Source organism: Beta vulgaris, chromosome 8 (genome assembly GCF_026745355.1).
Source record: "Beta vulgaris subsp. vulgaris cultivar EL10 chromosome 8, EL10.2, whole genome shotgun sequence".
NCBI lineage: Eukaryota > Viridiplantae > Streptophyta > Magnoliopsida > Caryophyllales > Amaranthaceae > Beta > Beta vulgaris.
The window spans coordinates 35,826,492-35,846,540 of NC_079209.1; the positions used below are offsets into that span (position 1 = coordinate 35,826,492).

The 20,049-nt window shown below is 35.4% G+C and overlaps 1 protein-coding gene across 2 annotated transcripts; it reads right to left on the minus strand.

Annotated features, from left to right (window-relative positions):
* Window positions 1–810: 810 nt before the first annotated feature.
* LOC104885104 (RNA polymerase II C-terminal domain phosphatase-like 2) lies at window positions 811–19,614 on the minus strand. 2 transcript variants are annotated; one of them, XM_048635270.2, is made up of 15 exons: window positions 18,539–19,614; window positions 16,606–16,816; window positions 13,154–13,311; window positions 12,998–13,068; window positions 11,208–11,313; window positions 11,032–11,121; window positions 10,707–10,842; window positions 10,333–10,601; window positions 10,197–10,236; window positions 7,316–7,458; window positions 7,184–7,237; window positions 5,099–5,195; window positions 2,260–2,390; window positions 1,999–2,075; window positions 811–1,447 (listed from the first exon to the last, which is right to left on the minus strand). In XM_048635270.2, the coding sequence occupies exons 1-15, from the start codon at window positions 19,301–19,303 to the stop codon at window positions 1,345–1,347; spliced, it is 2,451 nt and encodes an 816-aa protein (XP_048491227.1). In that variant the 5' UTR covers window positions 19,304–19,614; the 3' UTR covers window positions 811–1,344. The 2 variants fall into 2 exon arrangements, with proteins under 2 accessions (XP_048491227.1, XP_048491226.1); XM_048635269.2 differs by having other exon boundaries at window positions 2,236–2,390.
* Between the last annotated feature and the right edge of the window lie 435 nt (window positions 19,615–20,049).

The window sequence follows — 20,049 nt, forward strand, 5'->3', positions numbered from 1 at the left end:
CCCATATCACTCCCACAAACACCCCACAGGCCAAAACCACCTTCCCAACTGCCAAAACCGCCCTAAATTCACCCCACCCCAAAAAACCACCCAACCACAACTGATAATTTTCACCGAAAAACCCAACATCCACCAAAACCGCTCTGAATCCACCCTTGACCACCGAAAAACCACACTACCTACATAATCCCACCACGCATGCGGAAAGCCAACCATGCCACCTACAAACATCACCAAAAGACGATTGACCTTTGCGACATCAACAATGACAAAAAGGGGTGACGAAGGGTTGATGAAAGATACGAAGGGAGAAGAGACGGAAAAGAAGCGACAGAAGAGAGAAAGGACATTGACAGCGAAAGAGAAGAATAGGCAATGGCAATGGTGAAAGAGGGTAATGGGGTGATGGCGACGGCGAAAGAAGGGATGGGGAGACGAGGCGGAAGAGAAGAGGGGGGTGACCGGTGACAGTGGCGGAAGAGGAGAAGGGGAGGACGAGAAGGCAAGACCATCTAGTTTGAAAGAGATGTTGTGGTGGTGGTGATGGTGATTAGGATTTCCTTTACCTATTTTATAACAAACAACCTAGTAAATCTAAGGATTTTGCTTTCTATTTTCCTTCTTTCCCTTTTTTAAACCCTCTCTTTCCTCTTTGTGAACCATACACCAAGTTATCTATATTTGTGACATAAGTGAACAAATTGATAGTGCCTAAAGGCTAAAGCAGCACACCCTTAGCCTCAACTCTTAACGTACCAAAACCCATATCCAATGAAAAGCACAAAATCTAAAAATTACAGTAAATGAGAATAGACCAGGAAAAAGACACCTATTATAGGTTAAATAAGCTTACCCTAGTAAAAGAGCTATGTGCAGAATTATTTCAAATTTACAGTACCTAGCATAGCTCAATGACCGGAAGTTCAAAAAGAAAAAGACAGCTAAGGAATTATTTATATTACTGTAGAACTCACAACAAAACTACGAGATCGTGACCCATCTTCTTAGGTAGCTCTCTCGAAATAATGCAGACAACAAAATCAAGAAAATTTACACGAGCTCCCTCTCCCGTTCCTGAACTGGCCATAGAAAGATAACTAGCGCTTCAAGCCTGATACCTGACTCAGGCTCTCATTTAGTCAGCTCAAGATAAAACGTCACAAAAGTTGCTCCTGATGATTGGCAAACTGAGCATCTACTGTATCATGTATGTCCTGTGTGTTGAGAGAATTCCGAACTTGGCAGGTCGGTAGCAACCAATCAGCCCATTACACCACAACCATCTACAGTGCTGTGGAGAAAGCGGCCCAATCTAAAAATCATACTGGTAAACTCTTACAGAACTTATGACACAGAATGGCCATTCCTTTGTTGCCGGGATGATGAGCTTTGTGGACCACGTGCTATTTCTTCTTTTAAGCGTTTGCCAGACAAGGACTGCTGTAACCTAGAAAATATGAGGACAGAGACACAAGGATATCAGTGCATTGCATGCCATTGTTTTGGATATTACACACAGAAGAAGAAATATGCCAGCAAGAAGAAAATTAAGAGCAAGAGTGTCATAAACTGATTTGACATTTATATAAGTCAGATGTTGTTAGATTTACCATTCAAGATATGCATGAAGTACAAGACTTAGTAGCCAAAAGTAAAGCCAACGTGCCATAGATCCAGCAGTTTCAAAGTGTATTAAACACACTTTTCAGCAAGTCCAGATCTACCAAAACAAAACAGTGACATACATGCATGCCTTCTTTAATGTAAAGTATGAAAGCTCAACAATAGAGTTTAAGCTACAAAGATGGCCCACTATGTAAACCATACAGGCGGCAAAAAAATATAAAAACAACCAAGCACATCAATTGAAACTTTAGGAAAGCCAGATAAAGATACAATTTGCAAAATGGAGAACAGGTGGCAGATCTAACTGGAAATATAGGGATAACTTAATAATATTACAGATCTATGAGAGAAAAGACTAGTTCAATATCTCACCTGGGTGAGTTTGCAAGCTTTGTCACCTGCTGACTATTGACCATTGAGGATGTACTTACAGGTGACACTTCCACAGCCTGAAAAGCATTACACCATGTAAAGAGCAGTTAAAATCAAATGTAAACCTATTTTTTGCTAAGATCTGGATGATTTTGCCATCCAATACTACATAATAATCATTTTTTTATCTTCGATAATGAACTGGAGTAAAATTAGACAGCATCATTCGATGATCACCTCGAAAGCGTTCTCTCTTTGTACCTTGTCATCAGAAGATAGTTCATCAGATTGAAGGTTAATGTCATCCCATACAAATCCATTTTCATTTTGGACTGTAAGCTTCTCATCCCGGTCTATTGACCCTGAACGCGTCACATAAGCCAAATATTTTTCTGCGAAATCAGACAGTAAAATCAAAACTTGTCAACGTCATACTTTTACGAGTGAGATATCTCAAAGAAACGTGCTAAGAATTACAAGAGATGCATGTAACAATAATGAATAGTTATGACACTCAGTCTAAAACACCAAGCCGAATACACCATGGAGAAAAAAAAAGTTAATCTAATCTTGCAAAAAGCAAGGAGAACTTCACTTCTGGCAGGAGCAATTTCCAGAAATCAATCAGGTCCTAAAGCTAACACCCCCCACCCCTCTCCAAAAGCCCCTCGCCTCCCCCAGCCCTTAAAGGGTAGGAACACAAACAAGTAAACAACTACATCAGTAATAGAGGGAAATAAACTGTGTCCTCCACTCTGTGCCTATTAGCGTTATCATGGCGGGTGTAGTGCAAAAAATATCACAAGTATAAGCCCCATCTTCAGTGTATAAACCATCTAAGTAAAATCAAAGGGAACAATTGTATTCATTGATGTTTAGGCATATAATCTTCTTCTAGCTTCAAGTTTTAAAAGAATGCAGAACAATGCTGAAATAGAGAGCTGGGTGAAGTGGCCTCTCTATGGAAGTTCTTAGATTCTTCTGTAGTCTAATCATCCTGCTCACTGAATTTGGCTTCCTGATTATTCAGGCCTTCTACAAGCACTCATACAACATCTCAGAGTTCTACGTATCCCCAATTTCATATAGAAAGTGCAGGTTCGTTAGGACAGCAATTTTAAATAATTCAAAAACTCTTGCCAATATGCAAGTGCAGCCAATCAGAGCTTTGTCTCCTAATGTTCGTATCAATTGTTACAAAGACACAGATTCCTGTCCCCATCTCTCCTTCGCTGTGAGGCTGGTGCTCAATGAATTAGGCTTTTTGTTGAGAGAGGTCTTGGTTGTACTCACTGGTCAGCTTCTTTAATGGAGCCCGTGTAGGTGAAATTAGTTGGATTCGGGTAAAGCAAACGACAGAAGGTGCTTTGGAGCTCTGCATTTTTGCAGTGATTAGAATTCTCTCTATAACAAGGCTATCAAGGCAGAGCTATTTTTTTATCATGTGGTATTTCTAGCACGTAGCAGTCGGTTCCTTTGAATGCTTTCCCATTATTAGCTTACAGATGTGAAGAATGATTGGGCATGTAATCCTTCTATTCTTTTTAGGAAAGTTTGTTGTCCTCTGGCTACATTATTATTATTATTATTATTATTATTATTATTATTATTATTATTATTATTATTATTATTATTATTTCAAAAGCATTGTGTCAGCTTTACCAAAGTTAACAAAAGACACCTAAAAATAGGCCCACTAAGAGAAGAGAATGTTATAGAAACCTAAGGTCCCAAAGAAGGCACAAGTCTATATGGGCACAACTTCGGATAGGCTTGCTCAACATGGATAAACTGCAAATTTGGTAGTGAAAAAGACGATTTTCCCTGATGTGAGCTTTGCCCATAGTATTGTGCAACAAGAAACTGTCTCTTCCTAAATTGTGTAGTACCTGATTTTCTTTGAGATAATCTATTACATAGAATAGAGCTTCAGGGTGCTTCTTGACCATATATCATGGCACATTGGCAGGTAACTAGTGTATGTATGGGACAAAGGAGAGAAGTTCCTCCAGATATCAGCTTGTCTAACGAGTCTTTGGTTTTTTGGATGTTGTGGCTAGAATGCAACGATAGGATAGTCACTGTAAACTTTCAGGGTGAAATTTAAGCGCAATAGGTTTTTTTTTTGGTGAGTAAGATAAAACCAAAAAACACCACTACACTTAAGTAAGCATAGAGCTTACGGAACTAACACTGGACAGGCCCAACACTTACAAATTCTCTAACCAACTTCTATCATTCTCTTTCACCTTACTACTAAGGATCTGTAAAATTCTATATTTAACTGTAAACTTTATCTCCCTAACAGTATAGTCTATGGTATTTACAGTGTTCTCCCATCGATAGGTTGTTAATGTTGCTTCCATATGATGGTAGTCTCTGTGCATTTCCATGATCTTTAATGATGTTTTGCATGGTTGGCACACCATCTTCTTGTATTGGTTTCTCTTAGAGGATACATTGTCCAATATGTTTGTACTACTTTGCTTCTTTTCCAATAAAATTTTCTTCACACTAAAAGGAGTCGGTAATATAAATATTTATCAAGGGAGATTTCTTGAGGTACCCCTCAGATTTGGCATTATTTTCAAAATAGCCTCATATTGGGATTCACTCAAATACCCCAAAGGTTTGACACGTTGCTTAAAATACCCTTATCATACACGGAAATTCAAGTGCATAACTTTCCTAAGGTACCCTTGACACTTAAACTTTGAACTTCAAAATTCAACAAGGGTATTTTGAGAATTAAGCCAAACCTCAAGGGTACCTCAGGAAATTTCCCATATATCCAGAAAGTGAGGTAACAATTACTTCACAACAAGCCAAAAATCAATAAATTTCTTTACAAGGGGGCAGATGGTGCAACATTCACATGCTATAAGCTAGCATGAAGAAACGTTGCATAGCTTCAAATGTATGTAGATGCAAGAAGCATCATCAGTAACTAAGCAGTGCCATATTCAGTCTTCAGTCTAACATGATGTCCCAGAAAGTGCATCAATGGTATGTACAAAACATAAACAACACTTGTACAGTTGTACTAACCTTAGTTACTCTGAGAATTAAGAAAACAAAGAAAAAAGTATCATACACATACCAGCTAAGCAATGAAGAGCACTTTCAGCAGCTTGCTGTTGAGCATCCTTTCTAGTCTTACCCATTCCAACACCTATCTTCTCACCAGTGAACAAAACCTACACAAAAGAATAGAGTAGACATATTAAGATTCTCAAGCTCAGAAACTAACATTGAAATCATTTTAATGAGTCACATAAAGAACATGCTGAAAAGACCAGTTCTGTGGAACTTAAATCCCGTGTGGAATGATTACATTCAGAAAAAAAATCGCACCAGAGTCATACTCTTTTGTCCTAACCTTAGCTAACTTATTTCTTAAAAGAAAAAATAATGTTCCTAAAAAACGTAGTGTATTTGTGAAAAAGGACAACTTGATACAGTTTATTGTTTTTGGAAATTAGTTTCTAGTCTCTCTCTCTCTCTCTCTCTCTCTGGACTCCAATCTTAAGTCCCCGATCTCAACCTTTTTTTATTCTCTCCCTCTTATTCTCTAGGTCTATTGATGGTTACTATAGGGGATTCAATCACTTTATTTCAACTCATAACAGAAGAAAATGAGATTCATTATGCTTTGTAAGATACTCCATGTTCTCTTTAAATGTACCCTTTTGCACTTTGGCACTATTCAAAAACTCCACTTTGACCATCGTTTGTGATTTACACGTAAAGACTAGACATATTGGCCATGTAAGATAAATCTCAAAATATATTTGCAAGATATGAACTTTTTATTACTTTTACTTGTGAAAATGGACAAAGTTATGTGTTGGCAAATATGAAAGTCAAAACTCTGTAGATAAAAGAAAAAAATATTAGACATAGTATGTATGTCGTTGAATTTTTGATTTTAGATGTCGTATGGAATTATTTCTCATTTGAAGAAAAGAAGATCTTCGGTCTCATTATAAAAACTAAAAAAAATGGTTGACATTAATATTTAGTATTAGATTCTTCTTCACACCATTATTTTATGGAAAATTCTCTTACTTTTCGTTGGGATAAGAGAAATTTTCATTTTTTGGAAACTCTTTGTCAAATTTGTATATTTTCATTTTTTTGAAACTCTAACCAATTGTATGTCTTATCAATTGTTAAGATCTTAAAGTTCACATTATTTTAGTCATATTTTCATATTTTTCTATATAATCACATGTTAATTACTGCTATTACATATTACTTCCATTTCCTAAAGATCTTTCTTGTTATTGTTACTATAGATACCAATGAGAATTCCTTTGTGTGGGGTGTGGGGTGGGTAAAGTAGAAGAGAGAAAGGGGTTAAGATAAATAAACAAATAAAAGAGGTTAAAGTAGGAGAGAGAAAGGAAGTAAAATTGAATTAATAATGTAATGGTGGACCATATGATATGGACATGAGAGGGTAAAAAGGGGAAAAAATTCCAAATAAGGAATAAAGTAAAAGAGGGAAGATCTTTTGAAAACGCACTTAAACGGAAAGAGGGAAGATCTTTAGGAAACGGAGGTAGTAAATGAAATAGTCTGCGCTACTCGGACTTTTCATTTTGCTTTGAGTCAGATACTCCAACAACTTTGACACTTTAATTTGAGCCAAAAATAAGAAATTTTTCTAAGATAGTCGAGTCACATGATCAGAGACACATACCCATATCTGAACTAGAATTTGAGTTCAAGTAGCATAAGTACAAGTAAATGCACTTATAGTTTCTTATGGCAAATATTATACAATTTTCGTTTATCATCATTATCATGAATAAGATTGGAAAATTTTAAATAGAATTATTTGAAACACATACATATTCAATCATATGAAACTGTTAACCTTAAGAGAAACTTTGTAGTAGTGATTTGTTGATTTAAATCTCACTCATTCAATTTTCTTGCTTAACTGACTAATTATAATTAGCTATTATTGATCGAAACTGAGATGTTTTAAGTTAAAACTAGTTTTATAAGTTAAAGAGAACAAGGCCTTAGATGAAGTTGATAGCTTTCACAATTATCATGATCCCAAAACAATTAAGAAGTTTCACAGGGCACCAAATTAAGTAAATTGTAGAATTCCCTTTGTTACTGATTGCAATCATATACATCACTGTACAATACCATAACAATTTATACTTACCTCAACAGAGAACTGCAAGTCCTTACTTGTGCTTAGAATTGGCTTGAACTCAACCTGCATTGCAAAACTATAAGAGGCTTTTTCTAAAATAAAAGAACATAACAGAGACTCATGTCTTATTATTTCACATACCTTTGAACAGCATCTTCGACCAATTTCTTGCAGCACGCTGATAGATAAGCTTGAGGGCAGTGCATTTGCTTTTACAGCATCAACATGTGTTTCTTTGTTAATGCTAGGAGCTAGACTCTGAGAGCTAGGAATTTCAGCAGTACCTGTTCAGATCGTAGCAAAGAAATTTTAGTGAGAAACTATTCATTGACCAATGCCATCAAAAACCAGTGTTTCTCTGTCAGCTATGGAAAATTGCAACCCCCCCCCCCCAACGCACACACAGAAGACAGCAGAAACATACTACAAGGAACGCTCCATCAACGGAAGCGCATATGGTGCAGTCCCAGAGACACAGCACAGAGTACTAGTTGATGATGGAACAAGTGAAAAAGATTGAGGCATTTTCCAAAGACAAGCCTTAAGAAAATTAACAATATAATCAACACCGAAGATTAACAGAAAAAAGAGTCCATTATTACAGTATCTACGCTGGAGCCACAGTAACAATTAATGGCAGAGTTGAACAGCCTGAATGCAAGCAAATGGTTCTAGGGTACTCAATAAAACACTTAATAACAAAAAAAAAAAAAAGCTTATTGAACATGTGCACTGCTACGCTGCTAAAATATTATAAATATGGGATGAACAGGGATAGTTTCCTATAGCCCTATATTTAAGCATGCTCTAAAACCTAAGCTGTAATAGGACGAAACAGCATTCAGCATCCGTTTGTGCACTCCACCAACTCAATTCTAAATCTTGCAGAACTGAATAGGCCACGCAATACTACTAGGAGAATTGTGGGCTCGTAAATGGAATGCGGATCTGTCCAAGTTCAGATTCTTGTGCTGTACCATGGACTCCATGCTTTTCAATCCAGGATGTAATGGAATCAACGTCTCTACAATTGGTGTGTGCTATTCTTTTATAATGTCTCCATGGCCTCCTTAGCTTTTGTTAGTTTGTGTTTGTGATGCATCCACCTAAGCACCCCCCATACACTTTACATACAGCAGGCTGCAACGAGGGGTAAGGAGTCAGCCAAGGAAAGTCTGTTAAAAGGTAAATCATGCATTGTAAGCTAGTTATGGAGAGTGAAAAGGAATATTAGAAGATTGTGATGGATCCTTCAATAATTGGTCAGTGCTTACTGCATAGTTTGACCCTTTATGAGTAATATCAATACAATTGTGATTCCCTAGTTACTTTAACAGCTATGATTCCTCTTCTCTCTTCTCCATCTTCTTCTGGCTCATTTCCTTCTCTATCCTCTGATATTCCTCATTCTCCTACCTGATATTCTTAAGTTACTCAATTCACTCCTGTTAAAATTTTTTTGGCTACAATTACTAAATTGATAGGCCTTACAAGAAGGTTTTGGATCTTTGTTAATCTGAGAGCAACAGTTATGCCATAATGCAAAGAATCCGGGGAGAGGGGAAATGCATTCAGACGAAGTAATGATGGTCACTAAGGAGAAACCTATGCAGACTTGCAGAGTAGACTCCAAATTACATAATAGGTGTCCCTTAGGTAGAGATGGGGTCAGGGGCTTTGGATGAAGAAACCAGCTTTTCATGCAAGATATACCACACATGTCTACAAGCAACATAAAAAAACCCAAAATGTGGGACATATGTCTGATGCATTCAGAAAATATAAACAGCTGGTGACGGCCTTGGAAGCACTAAGACTTTTTGACAATAAAACCATGCAGTTTAAGAATTTCTGGACGAGCCCTTTAACTCAGGTGAGAGAGCAGTTGTAGAGAGAACAAAAAATCATGCACTAAGAAACTGCCAATACTAATGGACTTGGCAATATTGATGTCAACGTATCCATATAATTCTTTCTAGTTCCACATCAAGTAAAATCTAATGAAAAAGGCAACTAATTTCCACAGAATACAACCACTTGTCCCGTAATAATGCTAAGCATCAATATTAGGGAAAGGGACACTTTAAGGAGTAGCAATACATTTCATTTATTGGAGGCTTGGAGAATAAGCTAGCTAGTTAGGATAAGTGTTCTATAATTATAGGATATTAGAGGAAGGCAAGTCATGTTCAACTTTAGTGAGATACTAGTTTAGTTTGGGAGAGAATATACTCTAAAACGTTCGCATCTTAATCCTTTAATTTTTGTATAATCGATTTGTTAATCAATAAAGCATCTTCTTCCTTAAATATTCATATTTCATCTCATGAATCTGCCCAAGCTAATGTAAATCTTAGCCAATAATTTGGAGTACAGACTAGCAAGACAAAAACAAGTTATATCCACATGGAGACTAGCAAGACAAATAAGTTGTATCTACATGGAGACTAGCAAGACATAAGGATCCTGTCGCATGCAATATTTTTGGAGGTCAATATATGTTTAGTCCCCCTCCGCCAAACAAAACTTTTAAAGTATGGGAATTAGTTTTAGAGAACAGTGGGGTTTGAGTGTTTGACACTTCGATGGTGATTGTGTAATCAGACTTGGAATTTATTCAGGTTAGTTATTTAAGAGAAAGCATTATACACTGTCCAAGAAGTCATCAAGATAAGAGCGAAGATTTAGGCTATAAAAGGTTCTATCACTTAAGAAGAGAGAAGCTCGTCAGCTTACAAGAATCCTAGGCCATATGGTGCATGTTAGACATCACTATCTGGTTCCCAAAGCCAAGCACTTGCATACTCCAGCCTCAATTTTCCAGCACTATATATGAGTAACATAATTTATTCTCCCCCCCCCCCCTCCCTCCAAGAAATAAAGTAAAAACGGGAAAAATCTCACAAAATTGCTTACCATCACAGAAACATATATATGCATTTTATTGTTCAGATTGCAATCAGCAAGAATAAGTTGTCAAGTGCTTCCAAATGAATATTCTTGAAGGATAATATATTCATACCTGCTGTCTCACTAGGGGGAAGATTTTGTTTTGGAGATTCCTGCAGTCAGCAAGAATTAGAGAAGACTACAAGACATGCATATATAGATAATTTAGTAATAATAAGGTTGCAAAACTATAGTGATTCGAGAAAAACCTCGTCAGCCCTTCCTTTGGAAAGTTGGGCTGAAGACACAGGTGGTGCAGTGCTATGACCAACTAAACTGGAGTAAGTTCGTTGTTTATCAGCTTTTGGCATATCAGACTCTTGGACAGGAACAAAACCTCGGTTGTTTAAGAGTCCCTTATTTGCATCTTCTTCTACCGACCAGCAATCTTGTGATGTTTGAGCAGGTAATTTAAGAATAGGTGGATCACCAGAAGGATTTCTTACATCTCTTCTAGCAGGTACTCCAAGCAACCCCTCTAAGAATGTAAGCGAAAGACGGAATGAGAAATAAGATGCATGACTATACCTAAATTCATGTTAAGACTAGATAAACCCAAGAGAATTGGGACAAGATTTAATACTCTGTGAAGGCATAGTCATTCTCAAAGGATTAGCAGCACCAGAAAGAGATGGGATCGGCTGCTGGGGTGTTTCAGATCTCAAGTCAGGAATATTAGTTGCTGAGTTAGTATCTGAATCCACTGTGAATTTATCTACCTTAAAGAAGGTAAAGGAACAATTATCACAAAAAAGACAAGGCACAATCATATGCAAAATATGCAAAAGTTAGACAAATACTAAATTCATGTTAAACGATAACCTGAATGGCTGGCTTTTCCTATACACCAAGAAAACTAATCCAACAACAAACTTCGCTGCCTTTAGGCATGAATTAAAGACTCTTACCAACTGTGGTAATCTCTGTTCAACTTCTGCACCAGAAATGCCTTCACCCATAGGAATATTTGTATTTCCATTTGGTAAAAATCCTGTCTCCTGAAAGTATGCATAGCTCTTATATATCACCAGAAGCATATGCAAACTTCATCAACATGCTGGAAAACAAGCAACTAACTTCATACCTCTGAAATTAAATAATTGCTCACATCTGGGGGAGAAGGTATATTTGACATCTCATCTTCATAAAATAGCTCAAAGATTTTCCTCAATAAGTTCTCATCAAATTCTCTGGGACAAATCAGGGGACACGTTAAAGTGGACAGATATAACATACTTCCTCCGTTTGATTACTACATATGGCTTGAGCACACATATTAAGGCTATGTTCAATTCACCTTAATTTTGCTTATTTCAGATCTAATCAGATTAGATCACATCAGATCAGATCACATCAGATCAGATCAGATCACATCAGATCAGATCACATCAGATCAGATCAGAAAAAATAAGTTCAGATCAGATCAGAAAAAATAAGTTCAGATCAGATCATGCTTATATTTAAAAACTCATTATACTATTAAATATCTTTCATTACATATTAGTAAAAATTATACTAATTGAATATTAATAAAATACTCATTGAGACGAATCAAACAAGACCCCACATGACTATATTTTTTCTTATATTGAGAAAAATCTAAAAGATTCTCTCTAATTGTGAATAGTGTCAATATTCTAAGTGAGAAAGATAAAAAAATACAAAGGGAGTATTATTATTTACTAGTACATTTGTTCAAAAGGATTATTATTGTTGTTGTTGTACTTATTAATTATTAATATTGGTAATTATTATTAATCTTGTTTTTACCATTATAAATATCATTGTTATCATTATATTAAGTTATTTTGTTGTTATAAATAATAGAAAATTAAAAGCCACGTGTTAAGAACATAAGATTGACGCAAAAATAAGAAATAATATAATATATGATAGCTCAAATCCTGACAACGAAACTACTAAGTTCGGATTACATTTCAAAATAAGCTAAGTGTGAGATACAAATCATAAATTTAGATTCGGTACACCTCTTCCTACCGAATTCCAAATCTCTCTAGCTATTTGAAGTTGCACGCTATTTATTTCTTTTATGCGCAAGTCATAATTGTTTGTATATCTTATTTTATTTTACATGAAAAAAAAGAGTTGAGTCTGCCGACTTCTCAAGTGTGAAACATTTTTTTTAAGGGAAAGTGTGAAACATTGTATAAGTGCTCTTATAAATTAATGACTTGAGTTATATAATTATTTTTAGTAATAATAATTATTATAATGATTATAATTATTATTGTTGTTCTTATAATAATATAATAATAATAATTATTATTATTAATAAAAGTTGTGTAAAAGTTGTAATAGAAATAAAATGATAATAATAGTAATACTATAAAGAAGATCTTATAATGTATTGCATAATAATGAATTACAAAGTAATAATATAATAGTAATAACATATTTTATAAAAGATAAGATCTTGTAAATCAAATCAGTTCAGATTAGATTAGATCAGACCACATCAGATCAGATCAGATCAGAAAAAATAAGTTCAGATCAGATCAGATAAGTTCAGATCAGAAATTTTCAGGTGAACTAAACATAGCCTAAGGCAGTGAAAAAATTGAGACATGTAGGAAACAAAGGGTCCGCAATACCATGTGAAAAATAGATATATGAGAGGGAAAATTACTAAAAGAGGGCATGTTTAGGGACATGCAATGATAGTCATTCTCAAAGGAAGTTCAATAGTAAACTTCCATAACAGGGAAATGTATTGATTAATTAAATATTGGAGGAACTACTATAAGTTAAGAGATCACAAAAGGAGCTAATGGAAAGTGAAAACAGGAAACCAGTGTCCAGTAAGTTGCATTTTTTGGCAGCATAATTAGATATTCGCTATATTAAAGCACTTACTTGAAAAAGCCACCCCTCACATTGCATGCAACATTTCTGGCTACACATAGGACTGGAACAGCATTCGCTGTCTATTGAAAGAAAAGGAAAAGATTCACATATAGTTAGTTACATATCATGGGAATGACTCAATAAAGTACCCCTATATTATTGTACCTCAGCTTGGGGAGCATAGTATGGGGTGAATGCAGGAACCACATGTACACGTGGCTGATCCTTATCCTCCCATACCTTCAACCGATCATCAATCACCATTGCCATGTTAGGATGACAAAGGCCATCTTGAAATACATGCAGTAAAGATTTTCTTGATCCTGACAAGTTGATAAATAAAATAAAAATATTAAACGGATGCTTTTTAGTTAACCTGGGGAGGTAAAAGTGGTTGTCTTTAAGACCTAATGTCCACAACTACGGTTATAATGACCCTCATTTGACCCGATTAGTTCTAGTATGGGTGGGATAATTTATGTTTGTGTTAAGAGTTTAAAAGCTGTTACACGTTTTTCTAAGCAAGTTTAGAGGTCATATACTATCAATTTGCAAGATGAAAAGTGCATATGATATAATTCCAAAGGCGTTTTAGATCGTCTAGAAAGTTGTTTACCACACACAAGAAACTCGAGTTCTAGAGGCTAAACTTATATTGTATTTGACGAAATAATTAATGAGATTGTTCTCTAACTTCTTAGCTACCTAAATACATAATTCATTTGTCCTTAAAAGTACATTAGTGTTGCCTAATCCTAATTAGATTGACCGCTGCTACCAAAATGATCATTTTGGCCAATAAATTAGAAGGTAACGGATGGCTAATGACGGGACTATGTCCCTATTAGAACCTAATCATTATTACACATAGAGGCTATATAAGCATAACAAATATGCATTATATGATCCATATAACAATGTGTTAGGAAGAGCAAATCTGAGGGAAAAAGAGGGGAGAAACAGAGAGTGAGGGATCCATTTTCCTAGTTTAGAAGAAATGGGTTGAGGAAGTTAAGTGGATTGGAGGAATCCATCTTCCTTCCCGTTTTAAAAAAACAAATCCTTCCATATGCTCACATAAGCTCACTAGCTACCTATATAGAGTCATCCTTAAAAGCTTATTAGTCCTAATCCTAATTAGGGACAACTTTTTGTACATTTGAGCAACGATAACAATGGCCATTTTGACCTCTTAATCTATACAAATATATTAAAAGCCGTTCCTATCAAAGGAATGGTGTTACATGACACTCTTCTCTAACTTGTAATACACATGTTTATAATCTCATTTAAAAATATTATTAATGTATAGCTACTAGGAATTGTAACACATGACCTTTGAAATAAAATGTGAGAGTTTAACATCCAATCTGCCACAATTTCAATGTTTAATGTTTCAAAGTAAAACATAATAAAGTCTTAAAAAAATATATGTAACTATGAAAACATAAACAGACTTTTTCTTCTCCAACCAGTTTTATTAAGATAATAACATTCTCTTACCCCAATTCATTGTAATTGTTATTTGGATCTCAAACTCCTTAGTTTTTTTTTTCAAACAATTTATCTTGTCATAACGTCCATTTTTCAATTTTGCACTAGACAAAAAATTACGAGAAGCACATACAATTATGAAATTTATGAATAATAATATCTCTATTATATAAGGGAAGGGGGAGCAATGGTGTCCTCTTTTGAAACGCCTATTCTGCCCCCCTTCTCCTTCTAAATTACAAAAGGAATGTCAAAATAAAAATACCGAAAATAAATTTACATCACTCACTCACAAATCACATAAAAGAAGAAACTTTACAAAGCACCCATACAATTGAGAAAATCACGTTATAAAAATCACGCAAATCACTCAAATAATCAGGAAACTTTATTAAAACTTAAAATTAATATACAAACTAAAACTAATAACCTAGAACGTCAATACATACAAAAACATTTACAAAAATTTACTTACAAATCACTATTCTGAAGAACCATTCACAATTAATGGTGGGTCATGATTAAATAAGAGGTGTATTTGTAGTGAAATCAGAATTTAGAAATTAGACAAGGAAAAAAATTATTTACTTTTTTATAGTGTTTCCTATATATAGAAACTTTTACATATATTTGGACGTATTTTTTCTATTATATAATAGTGATAAATTATCAAGGTAAAAAGGTTTATATATATCATTCAAGAATTAAAGTACAACATATCTCTATTATATAAGGGAAGGGGGAAACTATGGTGTCCCGGAATGAAGAGACTATCTTACCCCCTTCCCATTCTAAATTACAAATTCACTTACAAATTAAAGGGGGCTTCAAATAAAAATATCAAAAATATAATTATAATATAATCACTCACAAGTCAACTAAAATCATAAAATTGCGTAATTTACGTTATGCAAATCACTAAAATGAGGAAACTTTACAAAAACTTAAAAATACACTTACAAACTACAACCTATGAAAAAATTGACTTGAAATCAAAGTGTCTACTTTCTTTACAATTTATGAAGTACTGTACTTAATTCAAAAATCAACTAAAAAATTATAATATTAGAAATCATAAATAAATTCAGAAAAATTTCTATTTTATTCATAGAATTTAACTTTGAAAAGTAAAAAAAAAACAAAAAAAATGGTAAGAGACTTAAGTGACATAAACTAAACCAATCAAATTTTGCAACTAAAAACAATTACACTTCGTATGTCTAATGTTCAAATTTTGACTCTTATGCCGAAAAAAATTGAGTTTTTGTTCGAAAAAAAAATTCAAGCACGCATCGCGTGCAAAAAATTCTAGTATTTAATAATTGTAGCGGACCCGGGGCATCGCCCGGGCCAAATTCTAGTTAATGGGTAGGTTAAGTGTGATGATGGGATTATGTCCCGAAGACCTTATGGCGAGTATGTAGGGGAGGGTTAAAACTATATGACTATAAAAATAAATCAAAAACCCATGTCCATCGATCTACACTAAGCTTTCTCTTTATGTGCCGACTATCTTTTTCTTCAGCGTATATGGTGGATATTGTGCCCTAAATCGCTAATCGTGTGTCATTATCTCCTCCCCCCCCCCCCACACACACACACACACAGGTTGGAAGCTGTATGTGGCCAACCATAGTAACCTCTCCGATCTATGATAGATCAATTGCCCATATTCAGTAGGCAGTGACATTTTCTTGTATTTCCCTAACTTAATCTGTTAATCAGGGAGATTTTGGAGAAAACTGAGAAGGGGTTGGGTGGGGCTTTCCAATATTTTGAGGAGAAATTGATAATATTCATCAAACTCAGAGATTAACATATACTTTCCCTCTTCCATGCTTTCATTTACACCAGAAAGAAGTTCCATTCACGATTGCCGACAGATGTTTTATCTATTTTCAAGAAATTGCTGTCACATCATCTAAACAAGACCAACAAAAGCAGAGATAAATTTGCAATACGTTACACTGCATTATCCAAAATCTTTATAATGATAAAAAAGGTTAGGACCCTTTTAGCATTACATTGTGTTACTAGCCACTTTTAATGGCATGAGCATAAAGCAATGCGTAGTCATCATGGATATTTGAACCTCCAAGAGAATGAAAAATGGTTCTGCTTACCTGACTTCACGCATACAACCCGGCTTAGAAGTTGCTTTGAATTTATTAGGTGTGCCTCTGGGTCAAGAAGCCTCCACATCTCTAAAGCATAATCTCTCTCAGCCATGGTACAGACATATACTTCAAATCTTTTGCGCCCCTTTGCTGTCAGGTAACTTCTCAAGTCCTCCCAAGCAGGTCGTAGCCTCACAAGAACACTAGTGTCGCGGTTCTGCCAGTAGAAAATGATCAGATGTTCTGCTTACTATTAAGAGGCCAGCATTTTTCATGCTGAAAGATGACTGCCCAAAACTTGGGAGCTGTTGTTATCATTAGGCATAAAGGAAGGCACAAGTAAAAGTTTTTGAAACCCAAACTACACACACAAAATTATGCAGCTCTAAAATCCTATACAAATATGGAAAGAAATTGGATGATACTTTTAAAAGGAGCCTGTTTGTCAAACAATAATCAAACCCACAGCATATATCAAAGTATCACATCTCTACCTCCCAGGAAAAATACAAGACAGCTACACAACTTTGAATCACCTCTTATTTCCTATGTAACACGAAAAGGTTTTAGACAGAAAGAAACTTTAAAAAATTAGTCTCTAGCAAGAAGACAAAGAAAATTAGAACCAGCTATGCAGAAAATAGGAAGAATTAGTCGGAAAAAAATGATGTAAAAAATAGTCAACTGCCTATATGATGCTGAAGTATCCTCAACAGCGCTACAGATCTTCATTTACATATAACAGTTCCAAAACAAATGTTCACCAAAACAAAAATATAAAATCATATATAAAAAACAATCTTCTAGGAAATCGATAACAATCCCTAGATCTTCTGCACAGCTACTAAAAAAAAGAGGCAAACGTCTGATGGCAACATTTTAACTGGATGCATTTGAAAAGTGCCTGCTCTATCTAACTTATCATGCCTTCTGAGATGACCCTTAGCATTAGAATTGAATCCCATGGTGAAGTAATGAAAACCCATCATCTCGTGAGTATCTCAAAACAGGAAAAGGCCTTACCATTTTCAAATGGCTCAATGTGCAATCGTTTAGGAACATTGATCACTGTAAAGAGTGAACTACAGCAAGAGTTCTAATTTAGTTCACAACAGGAGTGCACATGACAAGTATTTATAAAGCTAAAGGTTGACGCAAACAAGTATTTAAACCGCAAATAAAGGGACTTGATTTTTTTCGCAGTGTTTCCTGTTTACCAGTCTATGGTGGACTCTCGTAGTCTTCCATCCCTAACCAAAAAAAGTCTCTTATACATCTTCACGGAATCATCAATATTCATATACAAACAACAGTAGAATATCCTTAATCCTAAAAGTTTATCTTAGCCAAGCACCATCACATCGTCAGATATACAGAAGTAAGATACCACGTATGTCCGTCCAATATGGGTCTAACCTCAGAGACAATGTATTGAGAAGTAAGATACCACGTATGTCCGTCCAATATGGGTCTAACCTCAGAGACAATGTATTGAGAAGTAAGATACCACGTAGCATATCATGCTAGTACATATAGCATGATATGCACATGTACATTGATAACAAGCCAAGCCAAATATACATGAATGACAAACCGAATGAACACATGTACATGGATACCAAGCCAAATGAACATATGTGCACAGCACATCTCTGTTGGTGCATGTTCATTGGTACTGGTCTTTGCGTTCATAATCTAGTCATTCATGTTCATCATGCGTATGGTTCTCATCATATGGACGTATCTATGTACTAATTTGGGAATAAAAATCCCATAGGACCCAAGTACCTATAATTCATGATATCATATATAGGTGAAGATACAATGTTGTTGTAGATTGAAATGAACTCTTTATGTATGCAAATACACATACACATACACATGACAAACAATGCAATAAAAGAGATTGAAAGTTATGAGTTAAAAATGCCAATGTAACCTCGGAAATAATTCGAGTAAGCACAAGATTCTTCTCCGGCAACCTAACAACAGGACGAACAATAGTCTCATGATTTTCAGACAATGGAGCAACCTCCTCAAATTGTGCCTTGTAAACTTTTCCCCCATCCACAACACTGTCATTCTCAGCATATTGCTTAAGCAAGGCCCTATCATCCATATACCTCTTCAGCTCGGCGTTCATCCCGGAAACCCTGACGGAGTCCCCCTCCCTTGCAATCCACCCCTTAAGATTATCGATTCGATCCTCGAACGACTTCATAGTGTTGGCAACTATCAGGGTTTCGTCGAGATCGAAAACAATCGACAAACACCGCAAATTCAACAGCCCTAAACAAGACACATATAGCCCAACTGGGGCAGCATATACCCAGAAACAAGGGAACTTTTTCTGCTTACTTGGCATTGCAACTAGATGAATTTCCTCATTATTAACCAAAACAACAGCAGTTTTAAGCTCGTAAAAGCAAGAAGCATGGAGACTCAGAAGGTGTTGCTGCTGTTGTTGTTGTTGTTGTTGTTGTTGTTGTTCGGAGGGTTCAAGCTTCCACAGGAGAGAGAATGGGGAGATGACGTGGAGGAGAGAGAGTGGGTGGCAACGTTCACTGGGTGGAGAAATGTGATGGATTCGAATTTCGTTGTTTGGGAATTGAAATTTTGATTCTTTTGCTATACAAATTGCTTCTAATTCTCCTAAACATGTTTCCCCATGATAAATCGCTAATTTCGACCCTGATTTGCTCATACTTTTTTTTCCTTCAAATTGTAACTTGAGATTTGATTGGAAAGCTGAAATTGCGATTGCGATTACGATTATGATTGTTCTTCTCCTGTGGTTATGCCGTTATGGCTTCCAAGACTGTTTGGAAAACCACCCTACAATTGTGAATTTAGAGTCTAGAGAAAGAGCTTCTATGGAACATGACATTTGACATATATATAGGCCTCCATGAGTAAAGATTACAGCGGTGGCGCTGTCTGGCGGTATTCAACAGTGAAATTTTCTGGTTTATGTTATTTTTTTATTTTCGGATTTTTCACCACTTTCTTGAATAAGTTTTTTTTTCAATAGCATATTCATAATGTTTTTTATAAGTGCAATATACTAGGGATGATTGGGTGAGCATAAAAACTGGATACTCGGTTCCAAACCTAGAATCGGTTAGCATCGATGGATCCGGAACTAGAACTGGTTCTGCTGGGATCGAGACTAGATCCAAATCTGAGAACCCTGTTGCAAGTGGTTCTAATTCTAGGCAGTAAAATTTTGGTCCTGGTTTCCATTGGGTACCCGATAGATATAGATACTTCGAAAACAGGTTTCGGACTAATTACCTAGTGGAATTTTTTATGTATGATGAATAATTTAGTCCTAAAACTTATTAGCTCGTCAACATAAGTTTGGCCGAAATTATATCAAGGGATACTAATACATATATGTTATGGTTCTTACTTTAGACTTTATTAAGCTTAACAATAAAGCAATTTAGC